At 22.9% G+C, this 21061-nt stretch overlaps 1 protein-coding gene across 1 annotated transcript; it reads left to right on the top strand.

Annotated features, from left to right (window-relative positions):
* The first annotated feature begins 8101 nt into the window (after positions 1-8101).
* Positions 8102-19360, top strand: LOC102654395 (zinc finger protein 184). The gene is made up of 2 exons (XM_006560631.3): positions 8102-8308; positions 15040-19360. The coding sequence occupies exons 1-2, from the start codon at positions 8234-8236 to the stop codon at positions 18670-18672; spliced, it is 3708 nt and encodes a 1235-aa protein (XP_006560694.2). The 5' UTR covers positions 8102-8233; the 3' UTR covers positions 18673-19360.
* Positions 19361-21061: the final 1701 nt, after the last annotated feature.

The following is a 21061-nucleotide window of genomic DNA, read 5'->3' on the forward strand; positions in this document are numbered from 1 at the left end:
GAAAAAAAAATAAAGAAGATAATGAAAAAAAAAAAAAATAAAAAGTACTAAATATATTATAAAATAAATTTACCATCTCATGATATTTTATTTTCTATTCTGAATTATCGATTGTGTAAGAATTATCATTATCCATTTTACCAATGATTTTATCATGATCTAATATCAATGAATAAAAGTGATAATAATTGACAACAATCCAATGCATTGTCATGATAAATAAGATGCAAACACAGTATATATATATATATATATATATATATATATATATATATATATATATATATATACATATGCATTTAATTTATTTTTTATTTTTGTTTTCTTTACTAATTTTGATCATTGGATTGAATATAATTCTTATGTATATAGGAAATCATAGAGGGCGTACTGAACCAAATTTTTTACACAATCGGTATTTCAGAATGTAAAACGCAAAATCTTGCTAACTTATTTGAAATTAATGATATTCATAATCTATTATGCATCATATTAAATTTAAACTAGATATATGCGGGTCAAGAAATATTTTATTAAATTAAATATTATTAAATTAAATATTTATTAATATATTATTAATTTTTTTTTTAATAATTAAATTTCTAAATATAATTAGATATCTTTACTTGGTAGGAGCAGTATTTGGTCTATTCCATATCCTTTATTTGTGATATTATTTAATTAAATATAATACCTATCTTGTTTATAAAAAAATATTTAAAATTTAAGAAAACGAACAAATTATTAAATATAAATTTTTTACGAAAATAAAATTATTAATATCAAGTGCTTTGCTTATATCTATTTATATTAATGTAATATTAATATATTAATATAGAAAGATTATTATTGCATTATGATGTGAGAGAATTTTAATAATAAAAATTATATTCCATTAATATTTTTACATCATGATGTCATATCATTATATGTTGTATATATTATCGTAATAAAATAAAAACGTTCGATAATAATCTGTGATACATTTTATGAAATTTATAACAAATTTATAATATAGTTATAATATAGTTCAATGCATTTCATTTTTAATTTCTTGTTATTAAATGTATTATTATATATAATATGCATATAAATATATCATGTACATAAATAATTTATTTAAAAAACATATTTCAGTTATTTTATTTTATATATTTTGCAAAATATACAAGACTTTTTAATTAACATTTATATGTAATTGTCTTATGCGTATTACATTCTTAACAATTAATTAAGATTTAAATAGTCATTTAATAAATTAATATTATGCTTTGAGAGACAAGATAATAATTTATAATAAAAAATACCTCAAGGATTAAATCAAATTTGAAAGTAATTTCTAGAGATAGAATCGTAAATTTATATACACAATATTAGTTCAAATAAATGATATTATAAACAGATTTTCTTAAAAATTGTTAAATTTAATTTCAAATTTTTCTTATGTTTTACATAAAAATTATAATAAAATTTAAAACATATTTTAAACAATCAACTGTGAATTTTGCAACTTCAATTTGCAATTCAATTTGTAAATTCAATAATTCAACTCAATAAATAAGTCTTAACCGACATTTTTGTATATCAATTTTTGTATTTGCTTGATCTATGATATCTGTTTTATAATGTTTCTCTTTCTAACAATAAGTACAAGGAAATATTTTTTAGAAGAATTATATTAAAAAAATTTCAGATATGATGTTTGTATAAAGAGATGATACATTAGTATTAATTTTTTTTATAAAGTGAGAAATTGGTTAATTATTTAAAATTTTTTATTATAAATTATTATTATAATTTTTATTTCATTATTTGATGCAAATCATTATTTTCTACAAAAAAATATTAAATTATTTATTTTGAAAAATCTTTAATTTCGACATAAATAGAAGATATTACAACTTGAAGTTTGTAAAATTCATATGGATTATAAAGAACATGCGAAGCCATATTCTACTATTTATGTTCTCCTTGTCTTTCATATATAAATTTTCCAAGTTTTAAATTTATATCTTTTAAAGTAAAGATTTTTCGACATAAATAGTTCAATATTTTTTTGAAGAAAGTTGATCTTCATATAAATCAATATTTCATCATTATTTCATATATCATTCATCAATCTATAAAAAATTATTAATAATTTTTAATTTATTATAAATTTTATAATAATTTTATAAATAATTTTTATTTATTATAATTTTTAATTAATTATTTCTCTATAATTATAATTATATAAATAATCAAATGAAATTATAATATCAAATAATTTTCTCACTTAGCTAACATCATATTTAAAATAGACATCTTATAATATATCATATCATATAAAATTATATTTTTTCCAAGATAGCAAAAAAAGAATAGATGTATTTAACAATTTTAATGAAAAAAAAGCTTTTTAAAAATTATTATTAATATATATTAACATATATACCTTAATTTTAAGTCAAATTAATAATTTGAATCAATTTTTCTTAATATTCTTAAAATTTTTTTGAATAGATCTGATTTATTCTTACTGGCAGATCAATTTATGGAAAAAATAGAATTTATAATATCGAGTAATTTTGTAACAAATAAGTATTATAATATAATTAATAAAGAATATTCCAATGATATAATTAAAAATTATCAGAAATCATAATTGCGACACAATTGTGACAATTTTTTCCTTAGGGAACGATTTAAAACTGATTTCTCGCTGCGATATCAGAAAGTTAGGCAAAATCGTGTTAAGTGGTTTTAATTACTTAGAAAACTTGGACAGCTCCCGGAAGTTTCCACGTCGCTCAACAGCAGAGTGGATGCGCCTGAAAATCCAGCCGCTTATTCCACCTCTTATCTTCTTTCTTCTGATAGAAGGATTCACCATATCTACATTCCTATCGTCGAACTAATTAATTATCTTTTCGTTTAATCGATCTAAATGGTTTTTGCAATTAAAGAAACTTTATCAAGATCTTAAATCTTCAACGTATTTTTTCTTTTAGCGTAATTTAATTCACATTGCTTTTTTTCAATAGGATTTTCTTTAACAAAGATGGATTACATTTTTTAATACATAAACAATTTTAACAGGAAAGAAAAAATGGGGAAAAATAATGGATTTGTGGATTATGACTTTCAGAAGAATTAGAAAATAAAATTTTAAACTATATTTATTTTTCAGTATTCATTACATTTTTTTCATTATTTTTATTTATAATATTATTTTTATTATTATATTTATTATTTATATAGAAAATTTTATAAAGAACTTTTTTAGGATTTGTTTATTTTAATATAGTTATTTAAATGTTGCAACAAACACTGCAAAAACTATGGAAAATTAATTGTATGATTATATATATTAAATATTTTATATTTGTTATAAATGCTATAGTTTTTAATATATATATTTTTAACTTTTATTAAAATATCTTATTTTAATTCTATTTTATTTTATATGTTTCTAATATATTATATAATACAATTATAATATATTATATTATATAATAATATAATATATAATGTATTTTTATAATTATAATTATGAAAGTGAGTTATTATACTATAAAAGATAATATTAGATTTTATAGATAATGAAATAGGAAATTAACTTTATCAAAATATCAAAACAAGAAATATTGAAATGAATTTTTCGAAATTTCTGGCATATCTTCATTTTACTTGAAATAAGCCACCATAAATATTTTAATTGACATTAACAAAATTTGATATTAGCCTGCAATCTTTTTCTAAAGAATATGATATAAAATAAAAAATATATAATATATATATAATATATAATATATAATATATAATATATAATATATAATATATAATATATATATATATATATATTATATATATAGTATATATAATAGTATATATAATGTATTATAATAATAATATATAATATATATATAAATATATATATAAATATGATATAAAATAAAAAATATATAAAAAAAATAAAAATACATAAAAAAAGAATTTTATCAAAATGAATTTATCAAATGATGTTTTTAATTAAAAAGTTTTCCTATATTAACTACCAAAGATGACGACATAATTCTCGCAAATACTTATTTATTTAAGTCAAAAATTTATTTGACCAATTAAAAGAAAGTAGATAAACTTAAAATTGTAAAAGATGAATTCTAAGTTATATAATTGCAGATTATTGTTATAAGATATCTCAATAAATTAATATTATATAAAATAATATTTTTCATTTCATTCTAATTATGTTCAGAATTATTGTAAAAAAAGTTGTAAAAAATTTAATATTATAATTCAAAATTTCAACAATAAAGTAATCAAGATAGTAAGAATTCATGGTTGATCAGCAACAAACATAAAAATTAACATACGACATTAAAACACAAAATTAACATTCATCAAAAAAACATCTTATGATTGATTGAGAATATAAAAAAGATCTATATATGATTATAACAAATTTCTCTGAAGCAACAGAGTCTTAGAAGCTTCATTGAAACATGTTATACTTTCATAATAGCATGCTTATAATATGATGCCTGTCCTCGCTAGAGATCAATGTTTCTTCAATAAAGAAATACTGCCATAAATTCATGACACATTACAAATTGTCCATCTCTGATTATATATGTATTCACAGTAGTTCAGATCTCTGCTGCAAATACACCATCTGAAATCATAACAGCATCATAATCATTGCAAGGAGGGACATCGCTGATTGTAAGTACTCAAAAAATAGAATTAAAATAGAATCTCCAGCAATAATTACAATTAATGGGAAAAAATTTCAGAAGAAAAGATCAATATGAATCAAAATGAAAGTCCAAGTATCAGTAACACTTCAGGATCAAAATATTCTTCGCTAATTCTCTCATTGGTTCAATTATAAATATAGACTCATTCATATGTAGCTAAAACTTGAACGGGACTTTAATAAACTATATAGTTTTGATATTATAGAAGAAACCATTTAAAATTCTAATTATTTTATGGAGGCGATATAGGTTATGTCAAGCAACTGGCCTATATTATTACTAGTTTCCCACAATTCTATTTCAAAATTTATATGTTAACACTGAAACCATTTAAAATTCTAATTATTTCATGAAGGCGATATAGATTATGACAGTTGGTCTATATTATTACTAGTTTTCCACAATTCTGTTTCAAAACTTATATATTAACATTGAAGCCATTTAAAATTCTAATTATTTTATGAAGGCGATATAGGTTATGCCAAACAGCTGGCCTATATTATTATTAGTTTTCCACAATTCTTTCGAGGTTTATATGTCAACACTGAGCATAACATATAAATTGAATCTAAAGAAGAAAGTCACATGCAATATTGTACCCTGAATAGAGTGTTATAGAATTGGTTCAAATGCAGATTCCTGCAGAATGTTTAATATATCTTTGTCTCCTAAAGCATTCTACTAGTGATTTTGAAGAAAAGTCTGATTTCACAAAGCTGATTTGAAAAAATCATTCTCATGAGAGAAGTGAACGTTACAATTGAACATATGCATTATCGCTCTAAGTTTAAAACGTTGACAATATCTAAGAATATTATTGTTATTATTTCTCATTAAACTCTCAAATTGCAATTTTATCAATCAATCGATTTGTTCAAAACATGAACTGCCTATCAAGTCTAAACCTACTTTCGAAAGAAATTAGATGACTTAGAAGACAATTACTTATATAAAACTTTATCAATCAATCAATTTGTTCAGAACATGAACTATCAAGTCTAAGTCTAACTTTTAAAAGAAATCAGATAATTTAAAAGGCAATTACTTACACAAAAGGCTTGCCTTATCTAACAATCGCAAACTTAGTAGATTATATATAGAAAAAACTATATGAGTCTGTTAAGAAATAGTACTTTGAAGAACATTTATACTTTAAATAGATATTGAAGATAATGCAGATATAATATAGAGATTCTTAAATCGATCTATCATATAAATTTTTTCATCAGTCTGAAATAAACATGGAGAATTAGGGGGGAATGACTACACATCCATTTGATTTCTATATTGCACCTAATGATATAATATTTGTTTATATATACTCATGAAAAAGCATCTGAGGAAGCTAACAAATAATCGACAAAACTAAATCGTTAACTAAATCGATAAACTAATGGTGAAACTTATTCAACTATGATAGAAAAGATATTCCTCAGATCTGTTAGCAAGGCTTATTTGTATTACAACATTCCATTGCAAACAACGGTCCCCTTGGAGTCTAAACTCAAGAGTGAGAATAGAATACATGTTCCTCGATAGGGAAAAGAGAGAAGAGAATTGTATTTAATTAAAATGACCTGAGGCAGAGCCAGTATGAGTTGATAATAATATCTAAGAATTAATTTTATATTCAAATTTTATTTTTTCTAAGTTATTGTAGTGCTTTGCCGATTTCATGTTTAACTTTCTAGTAACTTTAAATTTTTTATTTATGAAGCATTAGAGATACATACAATAAAATATTATTTGTATGCTGTAACCAAAACTATATGATGGATAAATTTGTTAATCGTATCAGCAAAATATATTTACAATTTATATGCAATATGTACATATCTGATGCGATGCATCATGAATTAAATGTTTTTTATGGAACTCTGCCAACAGACAAGCCTCCAACATTATGCCTCTGTTAGACCCGCATGTATCGATAGCGCACAACAGTGCAGTATTTAGTACCACGATGATGGCGCTTTATACATTACTCTATCGATAACTTACCGTTAAATCATTAAATCATTTCATTCAATCATTATTCTTTTGATTAGTTTTTAATATATTACATAAACATTACAATATTTCATATGATTTAAGAATATAAAATAAATGTATCTATAATAATTAATAAAATTTTATCAAGCGTCAAAAGAATATATGATACTTCATCTTTTTATAATATAAAAGTAGTCAAATTATTATTAAAAAATATTATTCATTGTAGAATTATTATTATAAATATAATTAGAAATAGATTCAAAAATTTATATGATTTCTTTTTTTATAAATACAGACTATATATTATTCATATATTAATAAAAAGAATGCTAATTTGATTGATTGATCTTAATCGATCAAATACATTCATAAAAGTAAGCTTATATATTGTCAAATATCATATCTAAGATCCAAATAAAATCATAATAATAGATATTTATAAGTGATGGAAAGAACTACTCTTTTTGTCTTTGATGCCATCTGATATAGCAACTTATTAGCAATATACTGTATACAATAAAGAATTTGTATTACATAACTGAAGTTAGCTAGAAAGAACCGCTTAGTAACACGCATGCTCAGTTAATCCAACTGATTTTTATTGAAATTATTATTTTATAGTTGAAAAAAAATCTGTATTTTGAATTAAAAAAATATTTCATTTAAAATTATTTTATATTTTATATTCAAATTGTAAATATTATAATTTATACATTTATAAAAATTTTATTAAATAATGAACAATAACTAGATAAAATTAGCATTAAACTATTAATGAAGAATATTATTATCATATCCTTTTAGTTAAAAATTTTGCTTTGTTATTTGTAAAAATAATAGTCTAAAATTCTTTTTTAATACTTTCTTTATGAAAACAATATAAAACTCTCTGTCCTAAAAATAAATTGATATGAAAGTAAAATGTTTAAATTTCCCGCAATAAGTGTATTTTCAAGGTCACTATTGCGCAATGAATCATTAAGAATGGCCTGAACTGAGTTGAAAATGAAAGATTCTTATAGTATCGGTAGTCGCCATTTTGAATTTTCTAGTCTTATTGGAATAGTCTGTGTTATTGTACAGTAATTATCTTTTTTGTTTTGATGTGTTTGCACACGTAGAAGAAAAAATTTATATAATTATTTAATAAGAGCAGTTAATAAATGAATATGTATTAAAAGTAAAATGCATATAATAGAAGAAAAATGTGAACAATTTCTGAGGTCATCTCCTTAGGGTTAACCTAAAATATTGTTTCTCGTTTTTCATGGATTTAAAGAATTTTGAATCATTAAATGATTAAATTATATATAAAATTTATTTTGTTGTATTAAAATTTATTATTATTATATAATTTGAATATATCATATCAAAAAAATAGATTGTCTATAAAGAATATTACAATCTACTATTCACTGATCATACATATATATGTATAAATTTCTTCTGAATACATGTGAACAATATTATCCAATTCTAAAAGTAATTAAATAAAAGAAATGGCTCGAGTCTTAGTTTATAACCGTTCTGTTGATGCAATATTTATGGACGTAAACTTGGGAGTCAAGACAAATGTAAGTACTTTGAAAGATTATTTAATAAAAACATTTATTTTAGTTAATTCTGTAATTAGGCTTTATAAATCTTAAAAAGAGAGAGACAATATAATGCATTTATTTGATATTTATATAGAATTTACTTTAATTATTTTAATATTATAGAATATGAATTATTTTCTTGATCGTTACGAAAGATATTATGTAATTAGATATAGATTTGATTGTTCTTATATAAATAAAATCGATTTTATTGAATTATTGAATAATTTAAATAATTTTAGTAATTTTAACATGAAAATTAAAAGTAAAACTTGTAAAACTTTTTATTATTATATTATGAAAAATTGTTAGGCTAGGTGTATTAATTGTAAGATCGCTTTTCTCAATGTATTATATTTTTTGTATCTGTGTCTCTTATCTTATGTATCTATATATTTATTATTACATAAATTTATAATATCAATAAACATATATAAACTATATATCTATGCATCTATTATTACATGAATTTATAATATCAATAAACATATAAATTATCTCCTAAGTGCAGTTTTTCATATTATTAATATATTTGATGTTCCTATCGTAACATTTTGATTTATTCATAATTATTAATCCTATTTATTAAGTTAAATGATCAATATTTTGCTTATAAGTTTAAACTATTAACAAATCATAATAATAAAAATACTATTATCATACTTTTATAATCATATTTATATCTTTCTTAGTAACATTTTCATATTATAACGTGATATATAAGTTATAAGTATTTGTTTTTTGAACTTTATTGTAAATTGATTATTTTTGCTATTTTTAGCATTACTTTTTATTAAGAATTTTTAAATATAGAATTTCAAAATATTTAAAATTTTATTATTTAATTATTATTTATCAGATATAAATCATTATCAAGAAATATTATAAAATATTAATATACATTATTACTATTGCATGTTATTAATCATATTTATGTGATATATGTTATAAATAAATATTTGTATAAGATTTTTTAATATATTTTTAATATATTAATATGTTTCTTTACGTTTTTAAATTTATGCATATATTTGTCAAAAAGAATGCTTCTATTTTTATGTTACATATTTTAATAAATATTTCTATATATATAGGTATATTTGGATTTGTTATATTTATTTGTACGACTTGATGAAGTAGTGAATACAAGGAATTTTGTGTCACTGTTCGTATAACATTGAGACGCGTAGAAGCGGTCCGTGAGCCCGCTACGTTCCCCTTCCACTCACTATTGGATGCTATCTTTAAACGTTTTCTTATCTTGCCGGTTAACTTACCAAGTAGAAATTATGTTATTCTGTTATATTATTACACTTTTTTTCATTAAATTAAATAAAATTATTTATTTTAAATAATTTATAATGATTTTTGTAAAATTCTGTATTGTATATTATTTTTTTATTATTATTTAATTTTTCATAAATTTTTTTTATTTTTTTAATAAATCTATAATATACATTAAGAATTTATTAATTTTTATAATTTTTAAATCATAAATTTAAAAATCTAATTTTGAGTTTATTTATTTCTGGTTTCTATTCATCAAATATTATCAAAAACTATAAGAAAAATTAAAATGATTATTTGATATTAATTTATGTTAAAATAGTATTTTAAAAATATTTTTTGTTTCCTAACTTTTCTCATAGATGGCGATAAAATCACTTTGAATAACCTAAAAACATCGAACATGTGTTCTAATGATCTCTTAGAATTTTTAGTAGTTCTACAATACTTCTGAATAATATGTAATCCTAAAATATGTAATCCTCATTATCCTTAAATTTACTATAGAACTTTTTATACGCTTATTGTGCATTTCAATTTGCCTATATTTTATTCATGAATAAAATAGCATGTTGGTATGTACCATTTTTAAATTCATGATCACTTTTAAATCTGGATTTGATATTCTGATACATATCGATAATATAAGAAGTTAAATATAATGACAAGAATGATTTTAAACTATGAGAATGAATAGAAAATTATACAAAATAGTTATAGATAATATTTTTAAATTTAAAATAAGTACACCTATTACCATAATATGAAGTGTTTCCTAACTGGTAGTACAACGATTTGAGTATGTATATATTGCTGTAAATAAATTTTTATTATTGTATTAATCATATCGATAAAAATAAAGATATTTTATTTATGTACTTCATATGAAAGTAGAAAATAAATCATTAAATTACATTATATAATTATATATATTAATTATATTATAATATATTATTATAATTATATTATAATTAATTATATTATATATATATTTTCATATATTTGTGAATTTGTGACGTGTGGATTGTGAATTGTAAAAAATCAACATAATTTTAATTAAACATAATTTTAAATTATACACAAAAGTTGGTATACAAAAATATCAATCGACTTATTTATTAAGTTATAAGCAATTGAAATTTGCATTAGATGAAATGACAGGAACAGACTATGATAACAGTATAACAAAAAGCACACAGTTTCTTTCTATTTTACTTCGTCTTCAATTGCTTATAACTTAATAAATAAACATTAATTGATATTTTTATATATCAAAGTCTGTATTTGTTTTGACTTTTAGAATTTCTAAAATAACAAATATTATACATATAAAAATATCGAACTATATTAATATCTTGTATATAAAGTACATTGAAGACTATGTAAATATGAATCATATTCAACAAAATCAACAATATGTTACGCTTTTTGTCATTTAATTATTCATTTAATAGATGAAAAAATGATATAAGAATTCACCATTTGACTACAATATTAATGTATTTATTCAACAAAAAAGAAAGATATGAATTAAAAGAAAGCATTAGAAAAAATGAAATCAAGTATATTATTATTGTTAAAATTAATACTACTACAAAAATAATAAATTTATTAAAAATTATTAAATAAATTTAATTATTATTTTTATAATTTAAAAAAAAAGAATTGTATTCAAATTGATTTTAAATAAATGATGACCATTGTAAATTGTTATATATATTAATATATTAAATAATATATTATATACATTATAAAATAAAAAAAAAATTATAAAAATATGGAACTTGAATTGGCAGAAATTACATCTTTCAAAATGACGCTTCAATACAAACTGCAAGATTCGTTCAATAACACTTCATTTCTAAAAAAATAAAAAAAATAACCAATCGAACCTCAATATAATTAAATATTTGAATTGAATTAAACAAATTTGAATATGAATAAGAAACGATTAATTATTCTTAATAAACGTTATTATTCTTTATAAACGAATTAAAACAAAAAAGTATAAAAAATTATATAAGCCAATACCAAAATAGTTAATAAATATATTTCAATATGAATATGATCTTATATAATATTAATATCATCATCAGATGAAAATTGATATTTTCTGTTATATGTCATATAAATTTAAAATTTAATGTATTCCTACTCTTAAAACATTTTTCATAAAATTAAGATATTTGAAAATGTGTATTTTTTTTTTAAATATATGAAATCCATATATTTAATAGTTCACTCTATCATATAAGCTAACTAACGATTATGATGCAGTCCTATAATAGACATTTATTCATTTTTTATTATGTCATGAAATTGATATATGGTAAAAAACTTATTATAGACAAGATCTTAATATTCTAAACAAAGGATTAATTTTAACTAATTAAAAACGACAAATCAAAGTGATATATGAATATATGAAATCTTCTTCTTTTATTTCCCATATTATTAAACAAAATGCTATTAAAATAAATTAATATAACAAATGCAGTGATATTTATTAAAAACGTGAATTCATGTTCCATTATTGAAGAGATACGAGTTATATTAGTGTTATAATTACACATGTGCTTTCGTCATTATGATAAAAATGGATCATCGAAATTAAGTGAAGTAAAATGATAATATCCAATGAAATAAATTTAAATATAGATTTAATAGATTGAGTATAAATTTAACTACAATATAAGAGCCAAATGATAGCCAAGTTTATTATGATTGGAGTCATATATTGTTTATCAGAAAAATCGATATTATGAATTGTGCGTTTGTGTACATAATGTAGATATAAATATAGTACATCCGAACTGCTGAAATATAAATGGTGAAAAAACAGACAAAAGTTGTTTAATATAAAGAAATGCGTTGTGCAAGTATTAATATATACAATTAACTTTCTATTAACTTTCCTATATATGTATAAAAGTCATAGAATCAAATTAATTTTTTAAATGGATAATATAATTTTATTGCAATAATTGATGCAATTTATTTTCTACAAAAAAAAATTAAATTATCGAAAAATCTTTAGATTAGGAGATTGTAATTTGATGTTGTAAAATTTATCATATGGAAAATAGGAAGGAATATGCGAAATAACTATTCATACTCTCCTTCTTTCGTATCGTAAATTTTATAAACTTCAAGTTAAAATATTAAACTAAAAAGATTTTTGTTTGTTGTAGGAAATAACGAACTACATCGATTAATGCAATAAAAATTATATGATTTCATTTAAAAGATTAAATTTAACCTTCATATGACTTCTATTTACAAAAATTTATAAAAAAATTTATAAAAACTATTAATAATGCATAATGTAATCTTTCTATATCAAATAATTTTTATCTGAAACATTTCTTCATATCAATCATATTTTTTCAAATTTTTTTAAAATATTTCAGCGGTTCAGAATAAATTATATATTATATATACAATATCAATTGTATATTATATATGTATATCAAATTTTATAAAAAAATTTATATTAAGTCGTATATATATATATAAATATGTATGTCTGGAAGAATATACTTACAAATTACAGTTTATTGCGAATGTAAAAAATTTTCAACAAATGATATAAACTCCTCTGCTACTTTCTCAACATATGTTGTTTAATATCTGAAAGAATATGAAAGTTTGCATTAAAAGCAGAGCTTTTCGTCTATTCCTTTTATTGATACATATATATTTTTAGATTCACATAGAATAGCATTATTTGAAGAAGAACAATGAAAGATTAGAAATTCCGATTAACCTAATGTATTGTGCAGAATGGAAAAATGGTGAATTAATCAATTAATAATAAGAGTGGCTATTCATGAATTCGTATGCATTCATTAACTTATAAATTTATGACACAATAATAAGAACAATAATAAAGGAAGAAAAAGAAGGGAAGAAGGAAAGATATTGGTATAAATAAAATTATAAATTGGATAATAATAAATTGGAAATTTGAAATGTTCTTTTTTAAAATCTATATTAAAAATAATTTATATTATATCTTTTATATTATGATTTTTAATATTATAAATCTAATAATTTACAATGTGGTAATTGGAAATGAAAAATAATTTCAAGTAAGAAGTAACAAGTTTTCTTTTTAACTCTATGATACAGTTTAAGATTAATTCATTTCTCATCTTTATATATTAACATTTGTACATATCTTTCCTCGTTAATGTATATATTTTTATATTAAATATAAAATGAATTAAAAACAATAAATTTTTACCTAAAATTCCTGGTGAATTTGTCAATTACTTAGAATTAAAATATAAAACAATTCTTCGATGATTGAAATGATTAAAGTTGCAATGATAACGATATTCTATCTTATATTTTCTATCTATCATTTTTCTCATTGTATATATGTTACAAAAAATAATACCTTTTAAATCCATAAGGAAATAATTTTCTGATAAATAACGACAAACTCATTATTATACATAAATGATTGATGATGTCTTAATGTATTTATGTAAATAGTTAAGTGCGATGTTAAGTTGTGATCATATATTATTATTAAGAAAGCACATATATAAGATTTACTTAAGCAATTGTCAGTTAAATCATAAAGTTCAAAATGTTATTAAAAATGGTACTCTTTATAACATATTTGAAGATTAATAAAATCGATAGGAATCGAGATTGATTGAATTTCTTTATCGCTTATATTATTCATTGACTGAATAATCAATTAGGAATATTATATTTCTTTAAAAGCAAAAAATCTTCGAAAAAGTGATTTTTTAAGATAATCAATCTATATTATTCAAAAGACGAATCTTCAATATCGATCAATTCGATTTCTTGCAAAAAAAAAAAAAAAATCATTCTATGTTTTCGATATATTTTTTTGAATTCATAGATACGAATTCCTTATGTATTATCAGTTTGGAAACACTCTATAAGCATCATCTTTTATTTTACGATAAAATGCTTTATTTGTCTCTCCTTTTTCTATGTATTTATTTCTAAATAATTAATTTTTTTTCTTTAATATATTTATTTAGTACAATAGAATATTATTAATATAAATTGCACTAACTTACTAAACTTTATATTTAATTATAAGTATATATTGGTCTATATTGGTATATATTGGTCACTAACTTACTAAACTTTATATTTAATTATAAGTATATATCTGTCTATCTATCATTTGTTAACATTAAATTTATTAAAAATTATTACTTTTAATTTAATGAAAATTTTACTTTTAACAAAAATGCAAACATGGTCAATATTTTCTCGATAAAATTTGAATGGTTCGTAAATGTCAATATTCCAAAATGCAATTTCTTTACTTGATCTGTAATAGTCACATTTATAAGAGCATAAATTGCATCCAATGTGTATTAAAATTGCTCTTTAAATGTTATTAGGTTTGTTATATTTTTTTTCAGCTTTCTGAACAAGGAATAATAAGAATAAAAGAAGAACCGATCGAGAACGATAGCTATGACGATTTATGGTTGAACGAAATTGAAGCCGAGAATGAAAACGAAGCATCAAGATCTGAAGATTGTGAAAGCGAAGAAAGCAAAATTGAAGATAATAAAATCGAAAATAATAAAACTACGAATGATAAAATTGAAGATGAAGTTTCGAATGCTAATTATGAATATAAAAGTTATGTGCCACCTCAAGAATTCGATCCCTTAAAAAATAATACATTGAATACTCAATATATAACTTGCAGTATTTGTTTCGTGAAATTTAACAAGAAAAGTTTTAATCGCCATGTGCGTAGATACTGTAACGGTGACTATAAATGTAAAAATTGTAAGGCGGTCTTCAATACTTATCATTCAATCAATCGTCATTTGAGGATAAACGGTTGTAAGAAAAAAATTACGACTTATAAATTTTTTTGTAATTTTTGTCGTCGAGGGTTTTGGAGAAAGACCTATATCCAATGCCATTTACTTCACGTGCATGGAAATGAAATAAATAATATCGATAATACTCCAATTCGAGAAATTTTCAAATCGTCAGAAAGATCAACAAGTGATTTTGATGATGTATTGATCGTGAAAAAGATAAACAATTCAAATAACGCGTTTCCAAAACGATCAAACAATATGACAGATACATCTAAAAAAGAATTGAACAGTAGACCTTCTCCCAAATTAAACGGTTTAAATTGCACGCATTTGAAAAATCAGTGCGATACAGTTTCGAAAAAGCCGAGAAGTTCAATAAATAGTTCGAACCAGTTAAATTATTCATGCGATACATCCTCTAAAAAGACGAAGCAGACCACTCTTACAGATTTTATTTCGTTTTATAAAGAAAAATCGAACAACGATGACGTTATCATAGAGAAAGTTATTGGTGTAAACAATAATTCTGTTATTGATGACATGAGTGAAGCACGTGAGAAATTTGGTGATAACTCCTCGTTGAGCAATACAGAAAATATTCAAGCGCAAAAGCGTATCCGATCTCGTGCGGTTGACAAAAATAAACCATTCGTTCAGATTCATGTGAATCCCCGCACGATGATGCTCTTATTGAACAATGAAATAAAAAGTAATTTGGAAACTTCGTACAATGTACCCTACAATCTTAGGCCATCCGGAGAAAATTCCTATGCAGTACGTAAATTTCGCGATTCAATAAAACAGGATGACACTGCTTCTAACAAAGCGAAACCTTCTGTTAAAAGAAAATATCCCTGCAATGTATCTACGCGAAGAATGTCCTTGCGAAATAAAAAATTCAAATCTGAAATTGTAACTAAAGAATGCAAGATCTATCTAGAAAAATGTGATGAGATGTTGAAACGGAGTAAGATTAAAACGGATAAAGTCAAAAATGTTTCTCAATCTTTAAACTTGAAAGAAGAGAGAGAGATAAAAAAGGAAAAGATTGAGAATTCCATTAAAATTGAATCGACAAATGACCTATCTTTGAAGTTTACGTCAAAGGTATTCAAAGCCAAAACGAATAATTTATCAATTGTTAAAAAAGAGTCAAATATGTCAGAAAGTAATATTAAAATATCCCAGAAATCTTTTCAATGCCATGTTTGTAAAAAATTATTCTCGTTAAAAGAGAATTTGTACGAGCATATGAAATTGTTTCACTCTATTTACATGTCGAGTATATGTAACGCACGCTATACATCCATTAATAAATTATTGAAACATTATTTGCGTCAACATATCATGTTTAAACGAAAAGAATGTTGCGTGTGTTACGAGAAATTCGACACACCGGTATTATTGAAACGACACATGATTGTGCATTGCTTAAAAACTATACGATCCAAGAAAGACACTCTACCAGTTGACGTCGAGATAAATTGCAGTTCATCGAAGAAAGAAAATAAGTGCAAAGGTTGTCACAAACGATTTTGGCTCAATTCGTGTTTGAAAGAACACGAGAAGGTGTGTCGTCGAATAAAAGACCTAATTTGTAAGCAACGTAGGCTTCAAGTAAAACGCTCCCTTTCGTCTCGAAAGGAATCGATTAACTCAAAATTTAACATTCATTCAATTTCTTCGAAACAAATATCATCAGAGCAGAAAATGAAGTCTTCAATAAATTCGATTATTACGACTTATAGTTCATCTCATGTTCTGCCATCTGCCCCATCCTACTCCGCCACAGCAGCAAGTAAAAAGAGATTAGTTAATGGTATCACTTGGATGAAGGGTTACAAAGTTGAGACAAGTGATAAAACAACATTTCCTTGCGCCATTTGCGGGATACAATTTCAAACGTTTCAGAATTTGTGCATGCACGAGCGTACCTATTCCAAACCGGCCAATAAATCATGCAGCGATTGCGGTACCCTGTTTCCCTCCAAAAGATTGTTACAACTTCATTCGCTCGCGACTCATTCGCCTTCATGCGCGGAAAATTATCAATTTTTTTGCAAGTTTTGCAATCAAGGTTTCGTTAAAAAAACGAACATTCGAATTCACGAGCGACACTTTCACATGGACCAGGTCCCCAAACCCGTCCGAGTCAACGAGTCCATTTGGAGTTCGTATCCAATGTGTACCACGTGTAATTTGTTATTTGAATCGTACGAGAGATTCATCGAGCATAATATGTATTACTATAATGACCAAGTGTTTGTGTGCACCGTATGTGGTAAATCGTTTCAGGGGATGTACAAGCTTCATCATCATAGCAAGGTGGAACATTATCCGAACGATGTATTAAAATTGTACGCTTACAAATGTGATATTTGCAGTGAAGGTTTCAATTACGAGTCGCATTTTCACGCGCACAAGTTACATGTTCATCTACCCGATGCGCCGATTATACAGAAAACATTAAATATCATGCAAGATCACAGTTACGCTTTGACGAATAACGTTGGCATAAGGACCAAAGTGACGGAAGAACCGATAATATTATCGGCAAAGACGTATACTTGCAGTGTTTGCAATTTGAATTTTACCAACGAAGAAGATTTGTCGATGCATAAGATAGAATACTCCATGAACGGTAAATTTCAATGTAGCAAGTGCAATCGAAAATGTGGTAATGGTTCTTTCCTAGCCAAGCACGATAGTTTGAACCATACCGGTTGTGACATTAACATCAGTTTCAAGTGTCGCTTTTGTGGTGAGGTGTTGACAACCAGTACAGCGATGTTGTGCCACGAGAAGCATTTTCATTTAAATTGCAACAGTGATTTCAACAATGACGACAGACAGCCAATTCAACCAGTTATGGATAAGAAGATTGATAGCAGAAAATTTGAAAAGTGCGATGGTTTTACGTGTTCGACTTGTAACATGAAGTTTCACAACAACATCAACTTGAAGCAACATTTATTGGAGTATGCCGATATAGGTACATTCATTTGCAACATTTGCCAAAGAAAATTCACCGAGGTAGAACAGTTAGAAGTGCACAAAATCAAACATACCATGTTGAGCAACACTTTGCTGTCTCAACGATGTCCTATATGCAACGAAGGATTTTCTGATCCTGTAAATGTTCGGTCGCACGTAATGCACCTACATCGATACGAAACGTTCAATTTTAATATGGAGCATATAGGGACAAAATGACGAAGAATTAGAAAGAGGGCACTGTGTTGTACATCCTAACTTAGGATCTAGAAAGTTCCAATTGAATCCAAGTGGATCGTTTTACTTCTTTCTTTATTTCTTACGCTTGAAACGTGGCAAAGCCTAGTTTTAAATGATATGGAAATGTATAAATTCATTATTTAATAATGAAATCCAAATATATTGCTCGTGTTCGCGTAATCGATGGCATCAGATTTACTTTTCATATGATAATGAATACATGAAAATATATGATGATGAATCAATTCTGTCATGTCATCGAGAACAAACAAAGTCTTTGCATAAATGTGAGTGATAAAAAAAATGAACAAAGTAAAGGAACTCAAAATATAATATAATTGTTGGCTGACATTTAGAGATTGTTACAAATTTAAAAGTGGTTTCAATAATTTTCGAATAATTATGATTTTATTATGATATTGTATATAAATTTTAAAGTAAAACTTTTGACAGTTTACTTTTTCATAGTGGACATTGCATTGAAAGTGAAATTTATTTTCGGACATCGAATTTCAATTGCAGATTCCACTATTGAAAAACACTCTTAAGAGTTTTACTTTCAAATGTTAATACTTCAGATCCTATGCTCAATTAAAAGATGAAAAGTATTATTTATAACAAAAAGAATGCGTGTAGTTTTAAAAACATTATGTTATTTACCTATAAATTAATATTAAGTTATTCTATGTAGCTCTCAAGTTATAAATTTATGTTAGCCAACACAGTAAAAAATTAAAATTTATATATAAATATAATTAATTGTATAAGAAAAATCTTAATAAGAATAGAATATAAGCTGAATATAAAGTAATATTGTTTCTTTAATATATTTATATCAATATTAATTTTAATTTTCTTTATATTAATAGTAATTTTATTTTTAATTCATTACTTATTTGTATTATAAATGTAAGAATAATGAATCTAAGAACCATGCGTCAATTAATTAAATGAATAGTTATTTGATTTTACGTTTCAATTAAAAGTTTTATAGATAACATTTATATTTTGATGTATATTATATTATACTAATTTTATTTTTAATATCTTATTTTTAATATTTTCAATATCTTTTGAGATCGTATTGTTATAATATTACTCGCATCTAAATTTATTATTACAAAATAAAAGACGAAATTACTGAAATTGAATAATTTTCAAAAAAATTTATTAAAAAAATAATTAATAATGTCTTTCTTCTTTTTTATTCAATAATTTTCTCATAATTAATTCAATCAAACAATGACAATGCTAAATTAAAATATTGTTCTCTTTCTGAATAATAATATACAGAATATCTCTTATGTTTTTTTTTTTTCATCAAAATTTGACAAATGTATTTTGTAGGTTAAAATAACTCTTGTGTAGTGAAATAAAACAAAATTAAAGTAAATTTTAAAGAATTTCGAATTGAATCTCCTACTGTTATCAAATTTGTATTGACAAAAAGTAATGAACATTTTGAAGAGTTGTAATTAATGTTCTAAAAGTGTATAACATTTTTTAACAATTATTACATGTAAATATTATTGATTTAATTAATTTTATATATATATATATATATATATATATACATTATTTATTGTTCATTTCATTTTTAAGTTTTTTGTTGTAGCTCTTTGATCATATTTCTAATGATATATATTTATATGACATTTTTTTCTTATTTTAACTTATAAAATACATTGTCAAGATTTGATTGGAAAAACATCTATACATAAATCTCGTTTAAATTTTTTTTATTAATTTCTATATTTTTGTGTTTTATACTATATTATTATATATCAAGTTAAAATTAGTATTTCTAAATTAAAATCATGAGACTAATAAGTCCATGATGATACTATTATATTTCATTAATTATAATTGCAAAAATTTTTTTACAATGATCATTAAATTTCATCTCATTAAATTTTTGCTGATCAATGAAAACAATTGTTGATTAATCTGATACCGTCCAAGAATAGCATTCTTTTGTTTATTTTAATTTTAATTTTTAATCTTTTACAATAATTCCGGAAAAAGTTATAAGACTTATCAACCTTTTGTAATTGTCTATTATTATTATATAAGAAAATATTAAAAATATTAATAGTATTAATATTTTATTCATCGAAATTCTGTAAATAATTCTAATATAATAATAATAATTCTAATAATAATTCTAATATAGCGAAGTTGTAATTATTCTATCAAATAAGTCAAATATTGATTGCTAATAATAAGATTATATACAATTTGCAAGATTAAAACAGAAAATTTTTCAACAAATTTAAAATTTTTATTTTATTTATTCAGTATCACTTGTCATTAATTTGTTGTTATTAAATTCATACTTTTGTTTTGACAATTAGAATATACATAATTT

The sequence above is a fragment of the Apis mellifera genome, linkage group LG11, assembly GCF_003254395.2.
Source record: "Apis mellifera strain DH4 linkage group LG11, Amel_HAv3.1, whole genome shotgun sequence".
In the NCBI taxonomy this organism is placed as follows: domain Eukaryota; kingdom Metazoa; phylum Arthropoda; class Insecta; order Hymenoptera; family Apidae; genus Apis; species Apis mellifera.

Excerpts from the sequence above, each read along its gene's own strand:
- LOC102654395 (XM_006560631.3), top strand. The coding sequence starts at position 8,234 with ATGGCTCGAGTCTTAGTTTATAACCGTTCTGTTGATGCAATATTTATG. Across the intron at positions 8,309-15,039 it reads ACTTGGGAGTCAAGACAAAT|CTTTCTGAACAAGGAATAAT; the intron begins GTAAGTACTTTG and ends ATTTTTTTTCAG.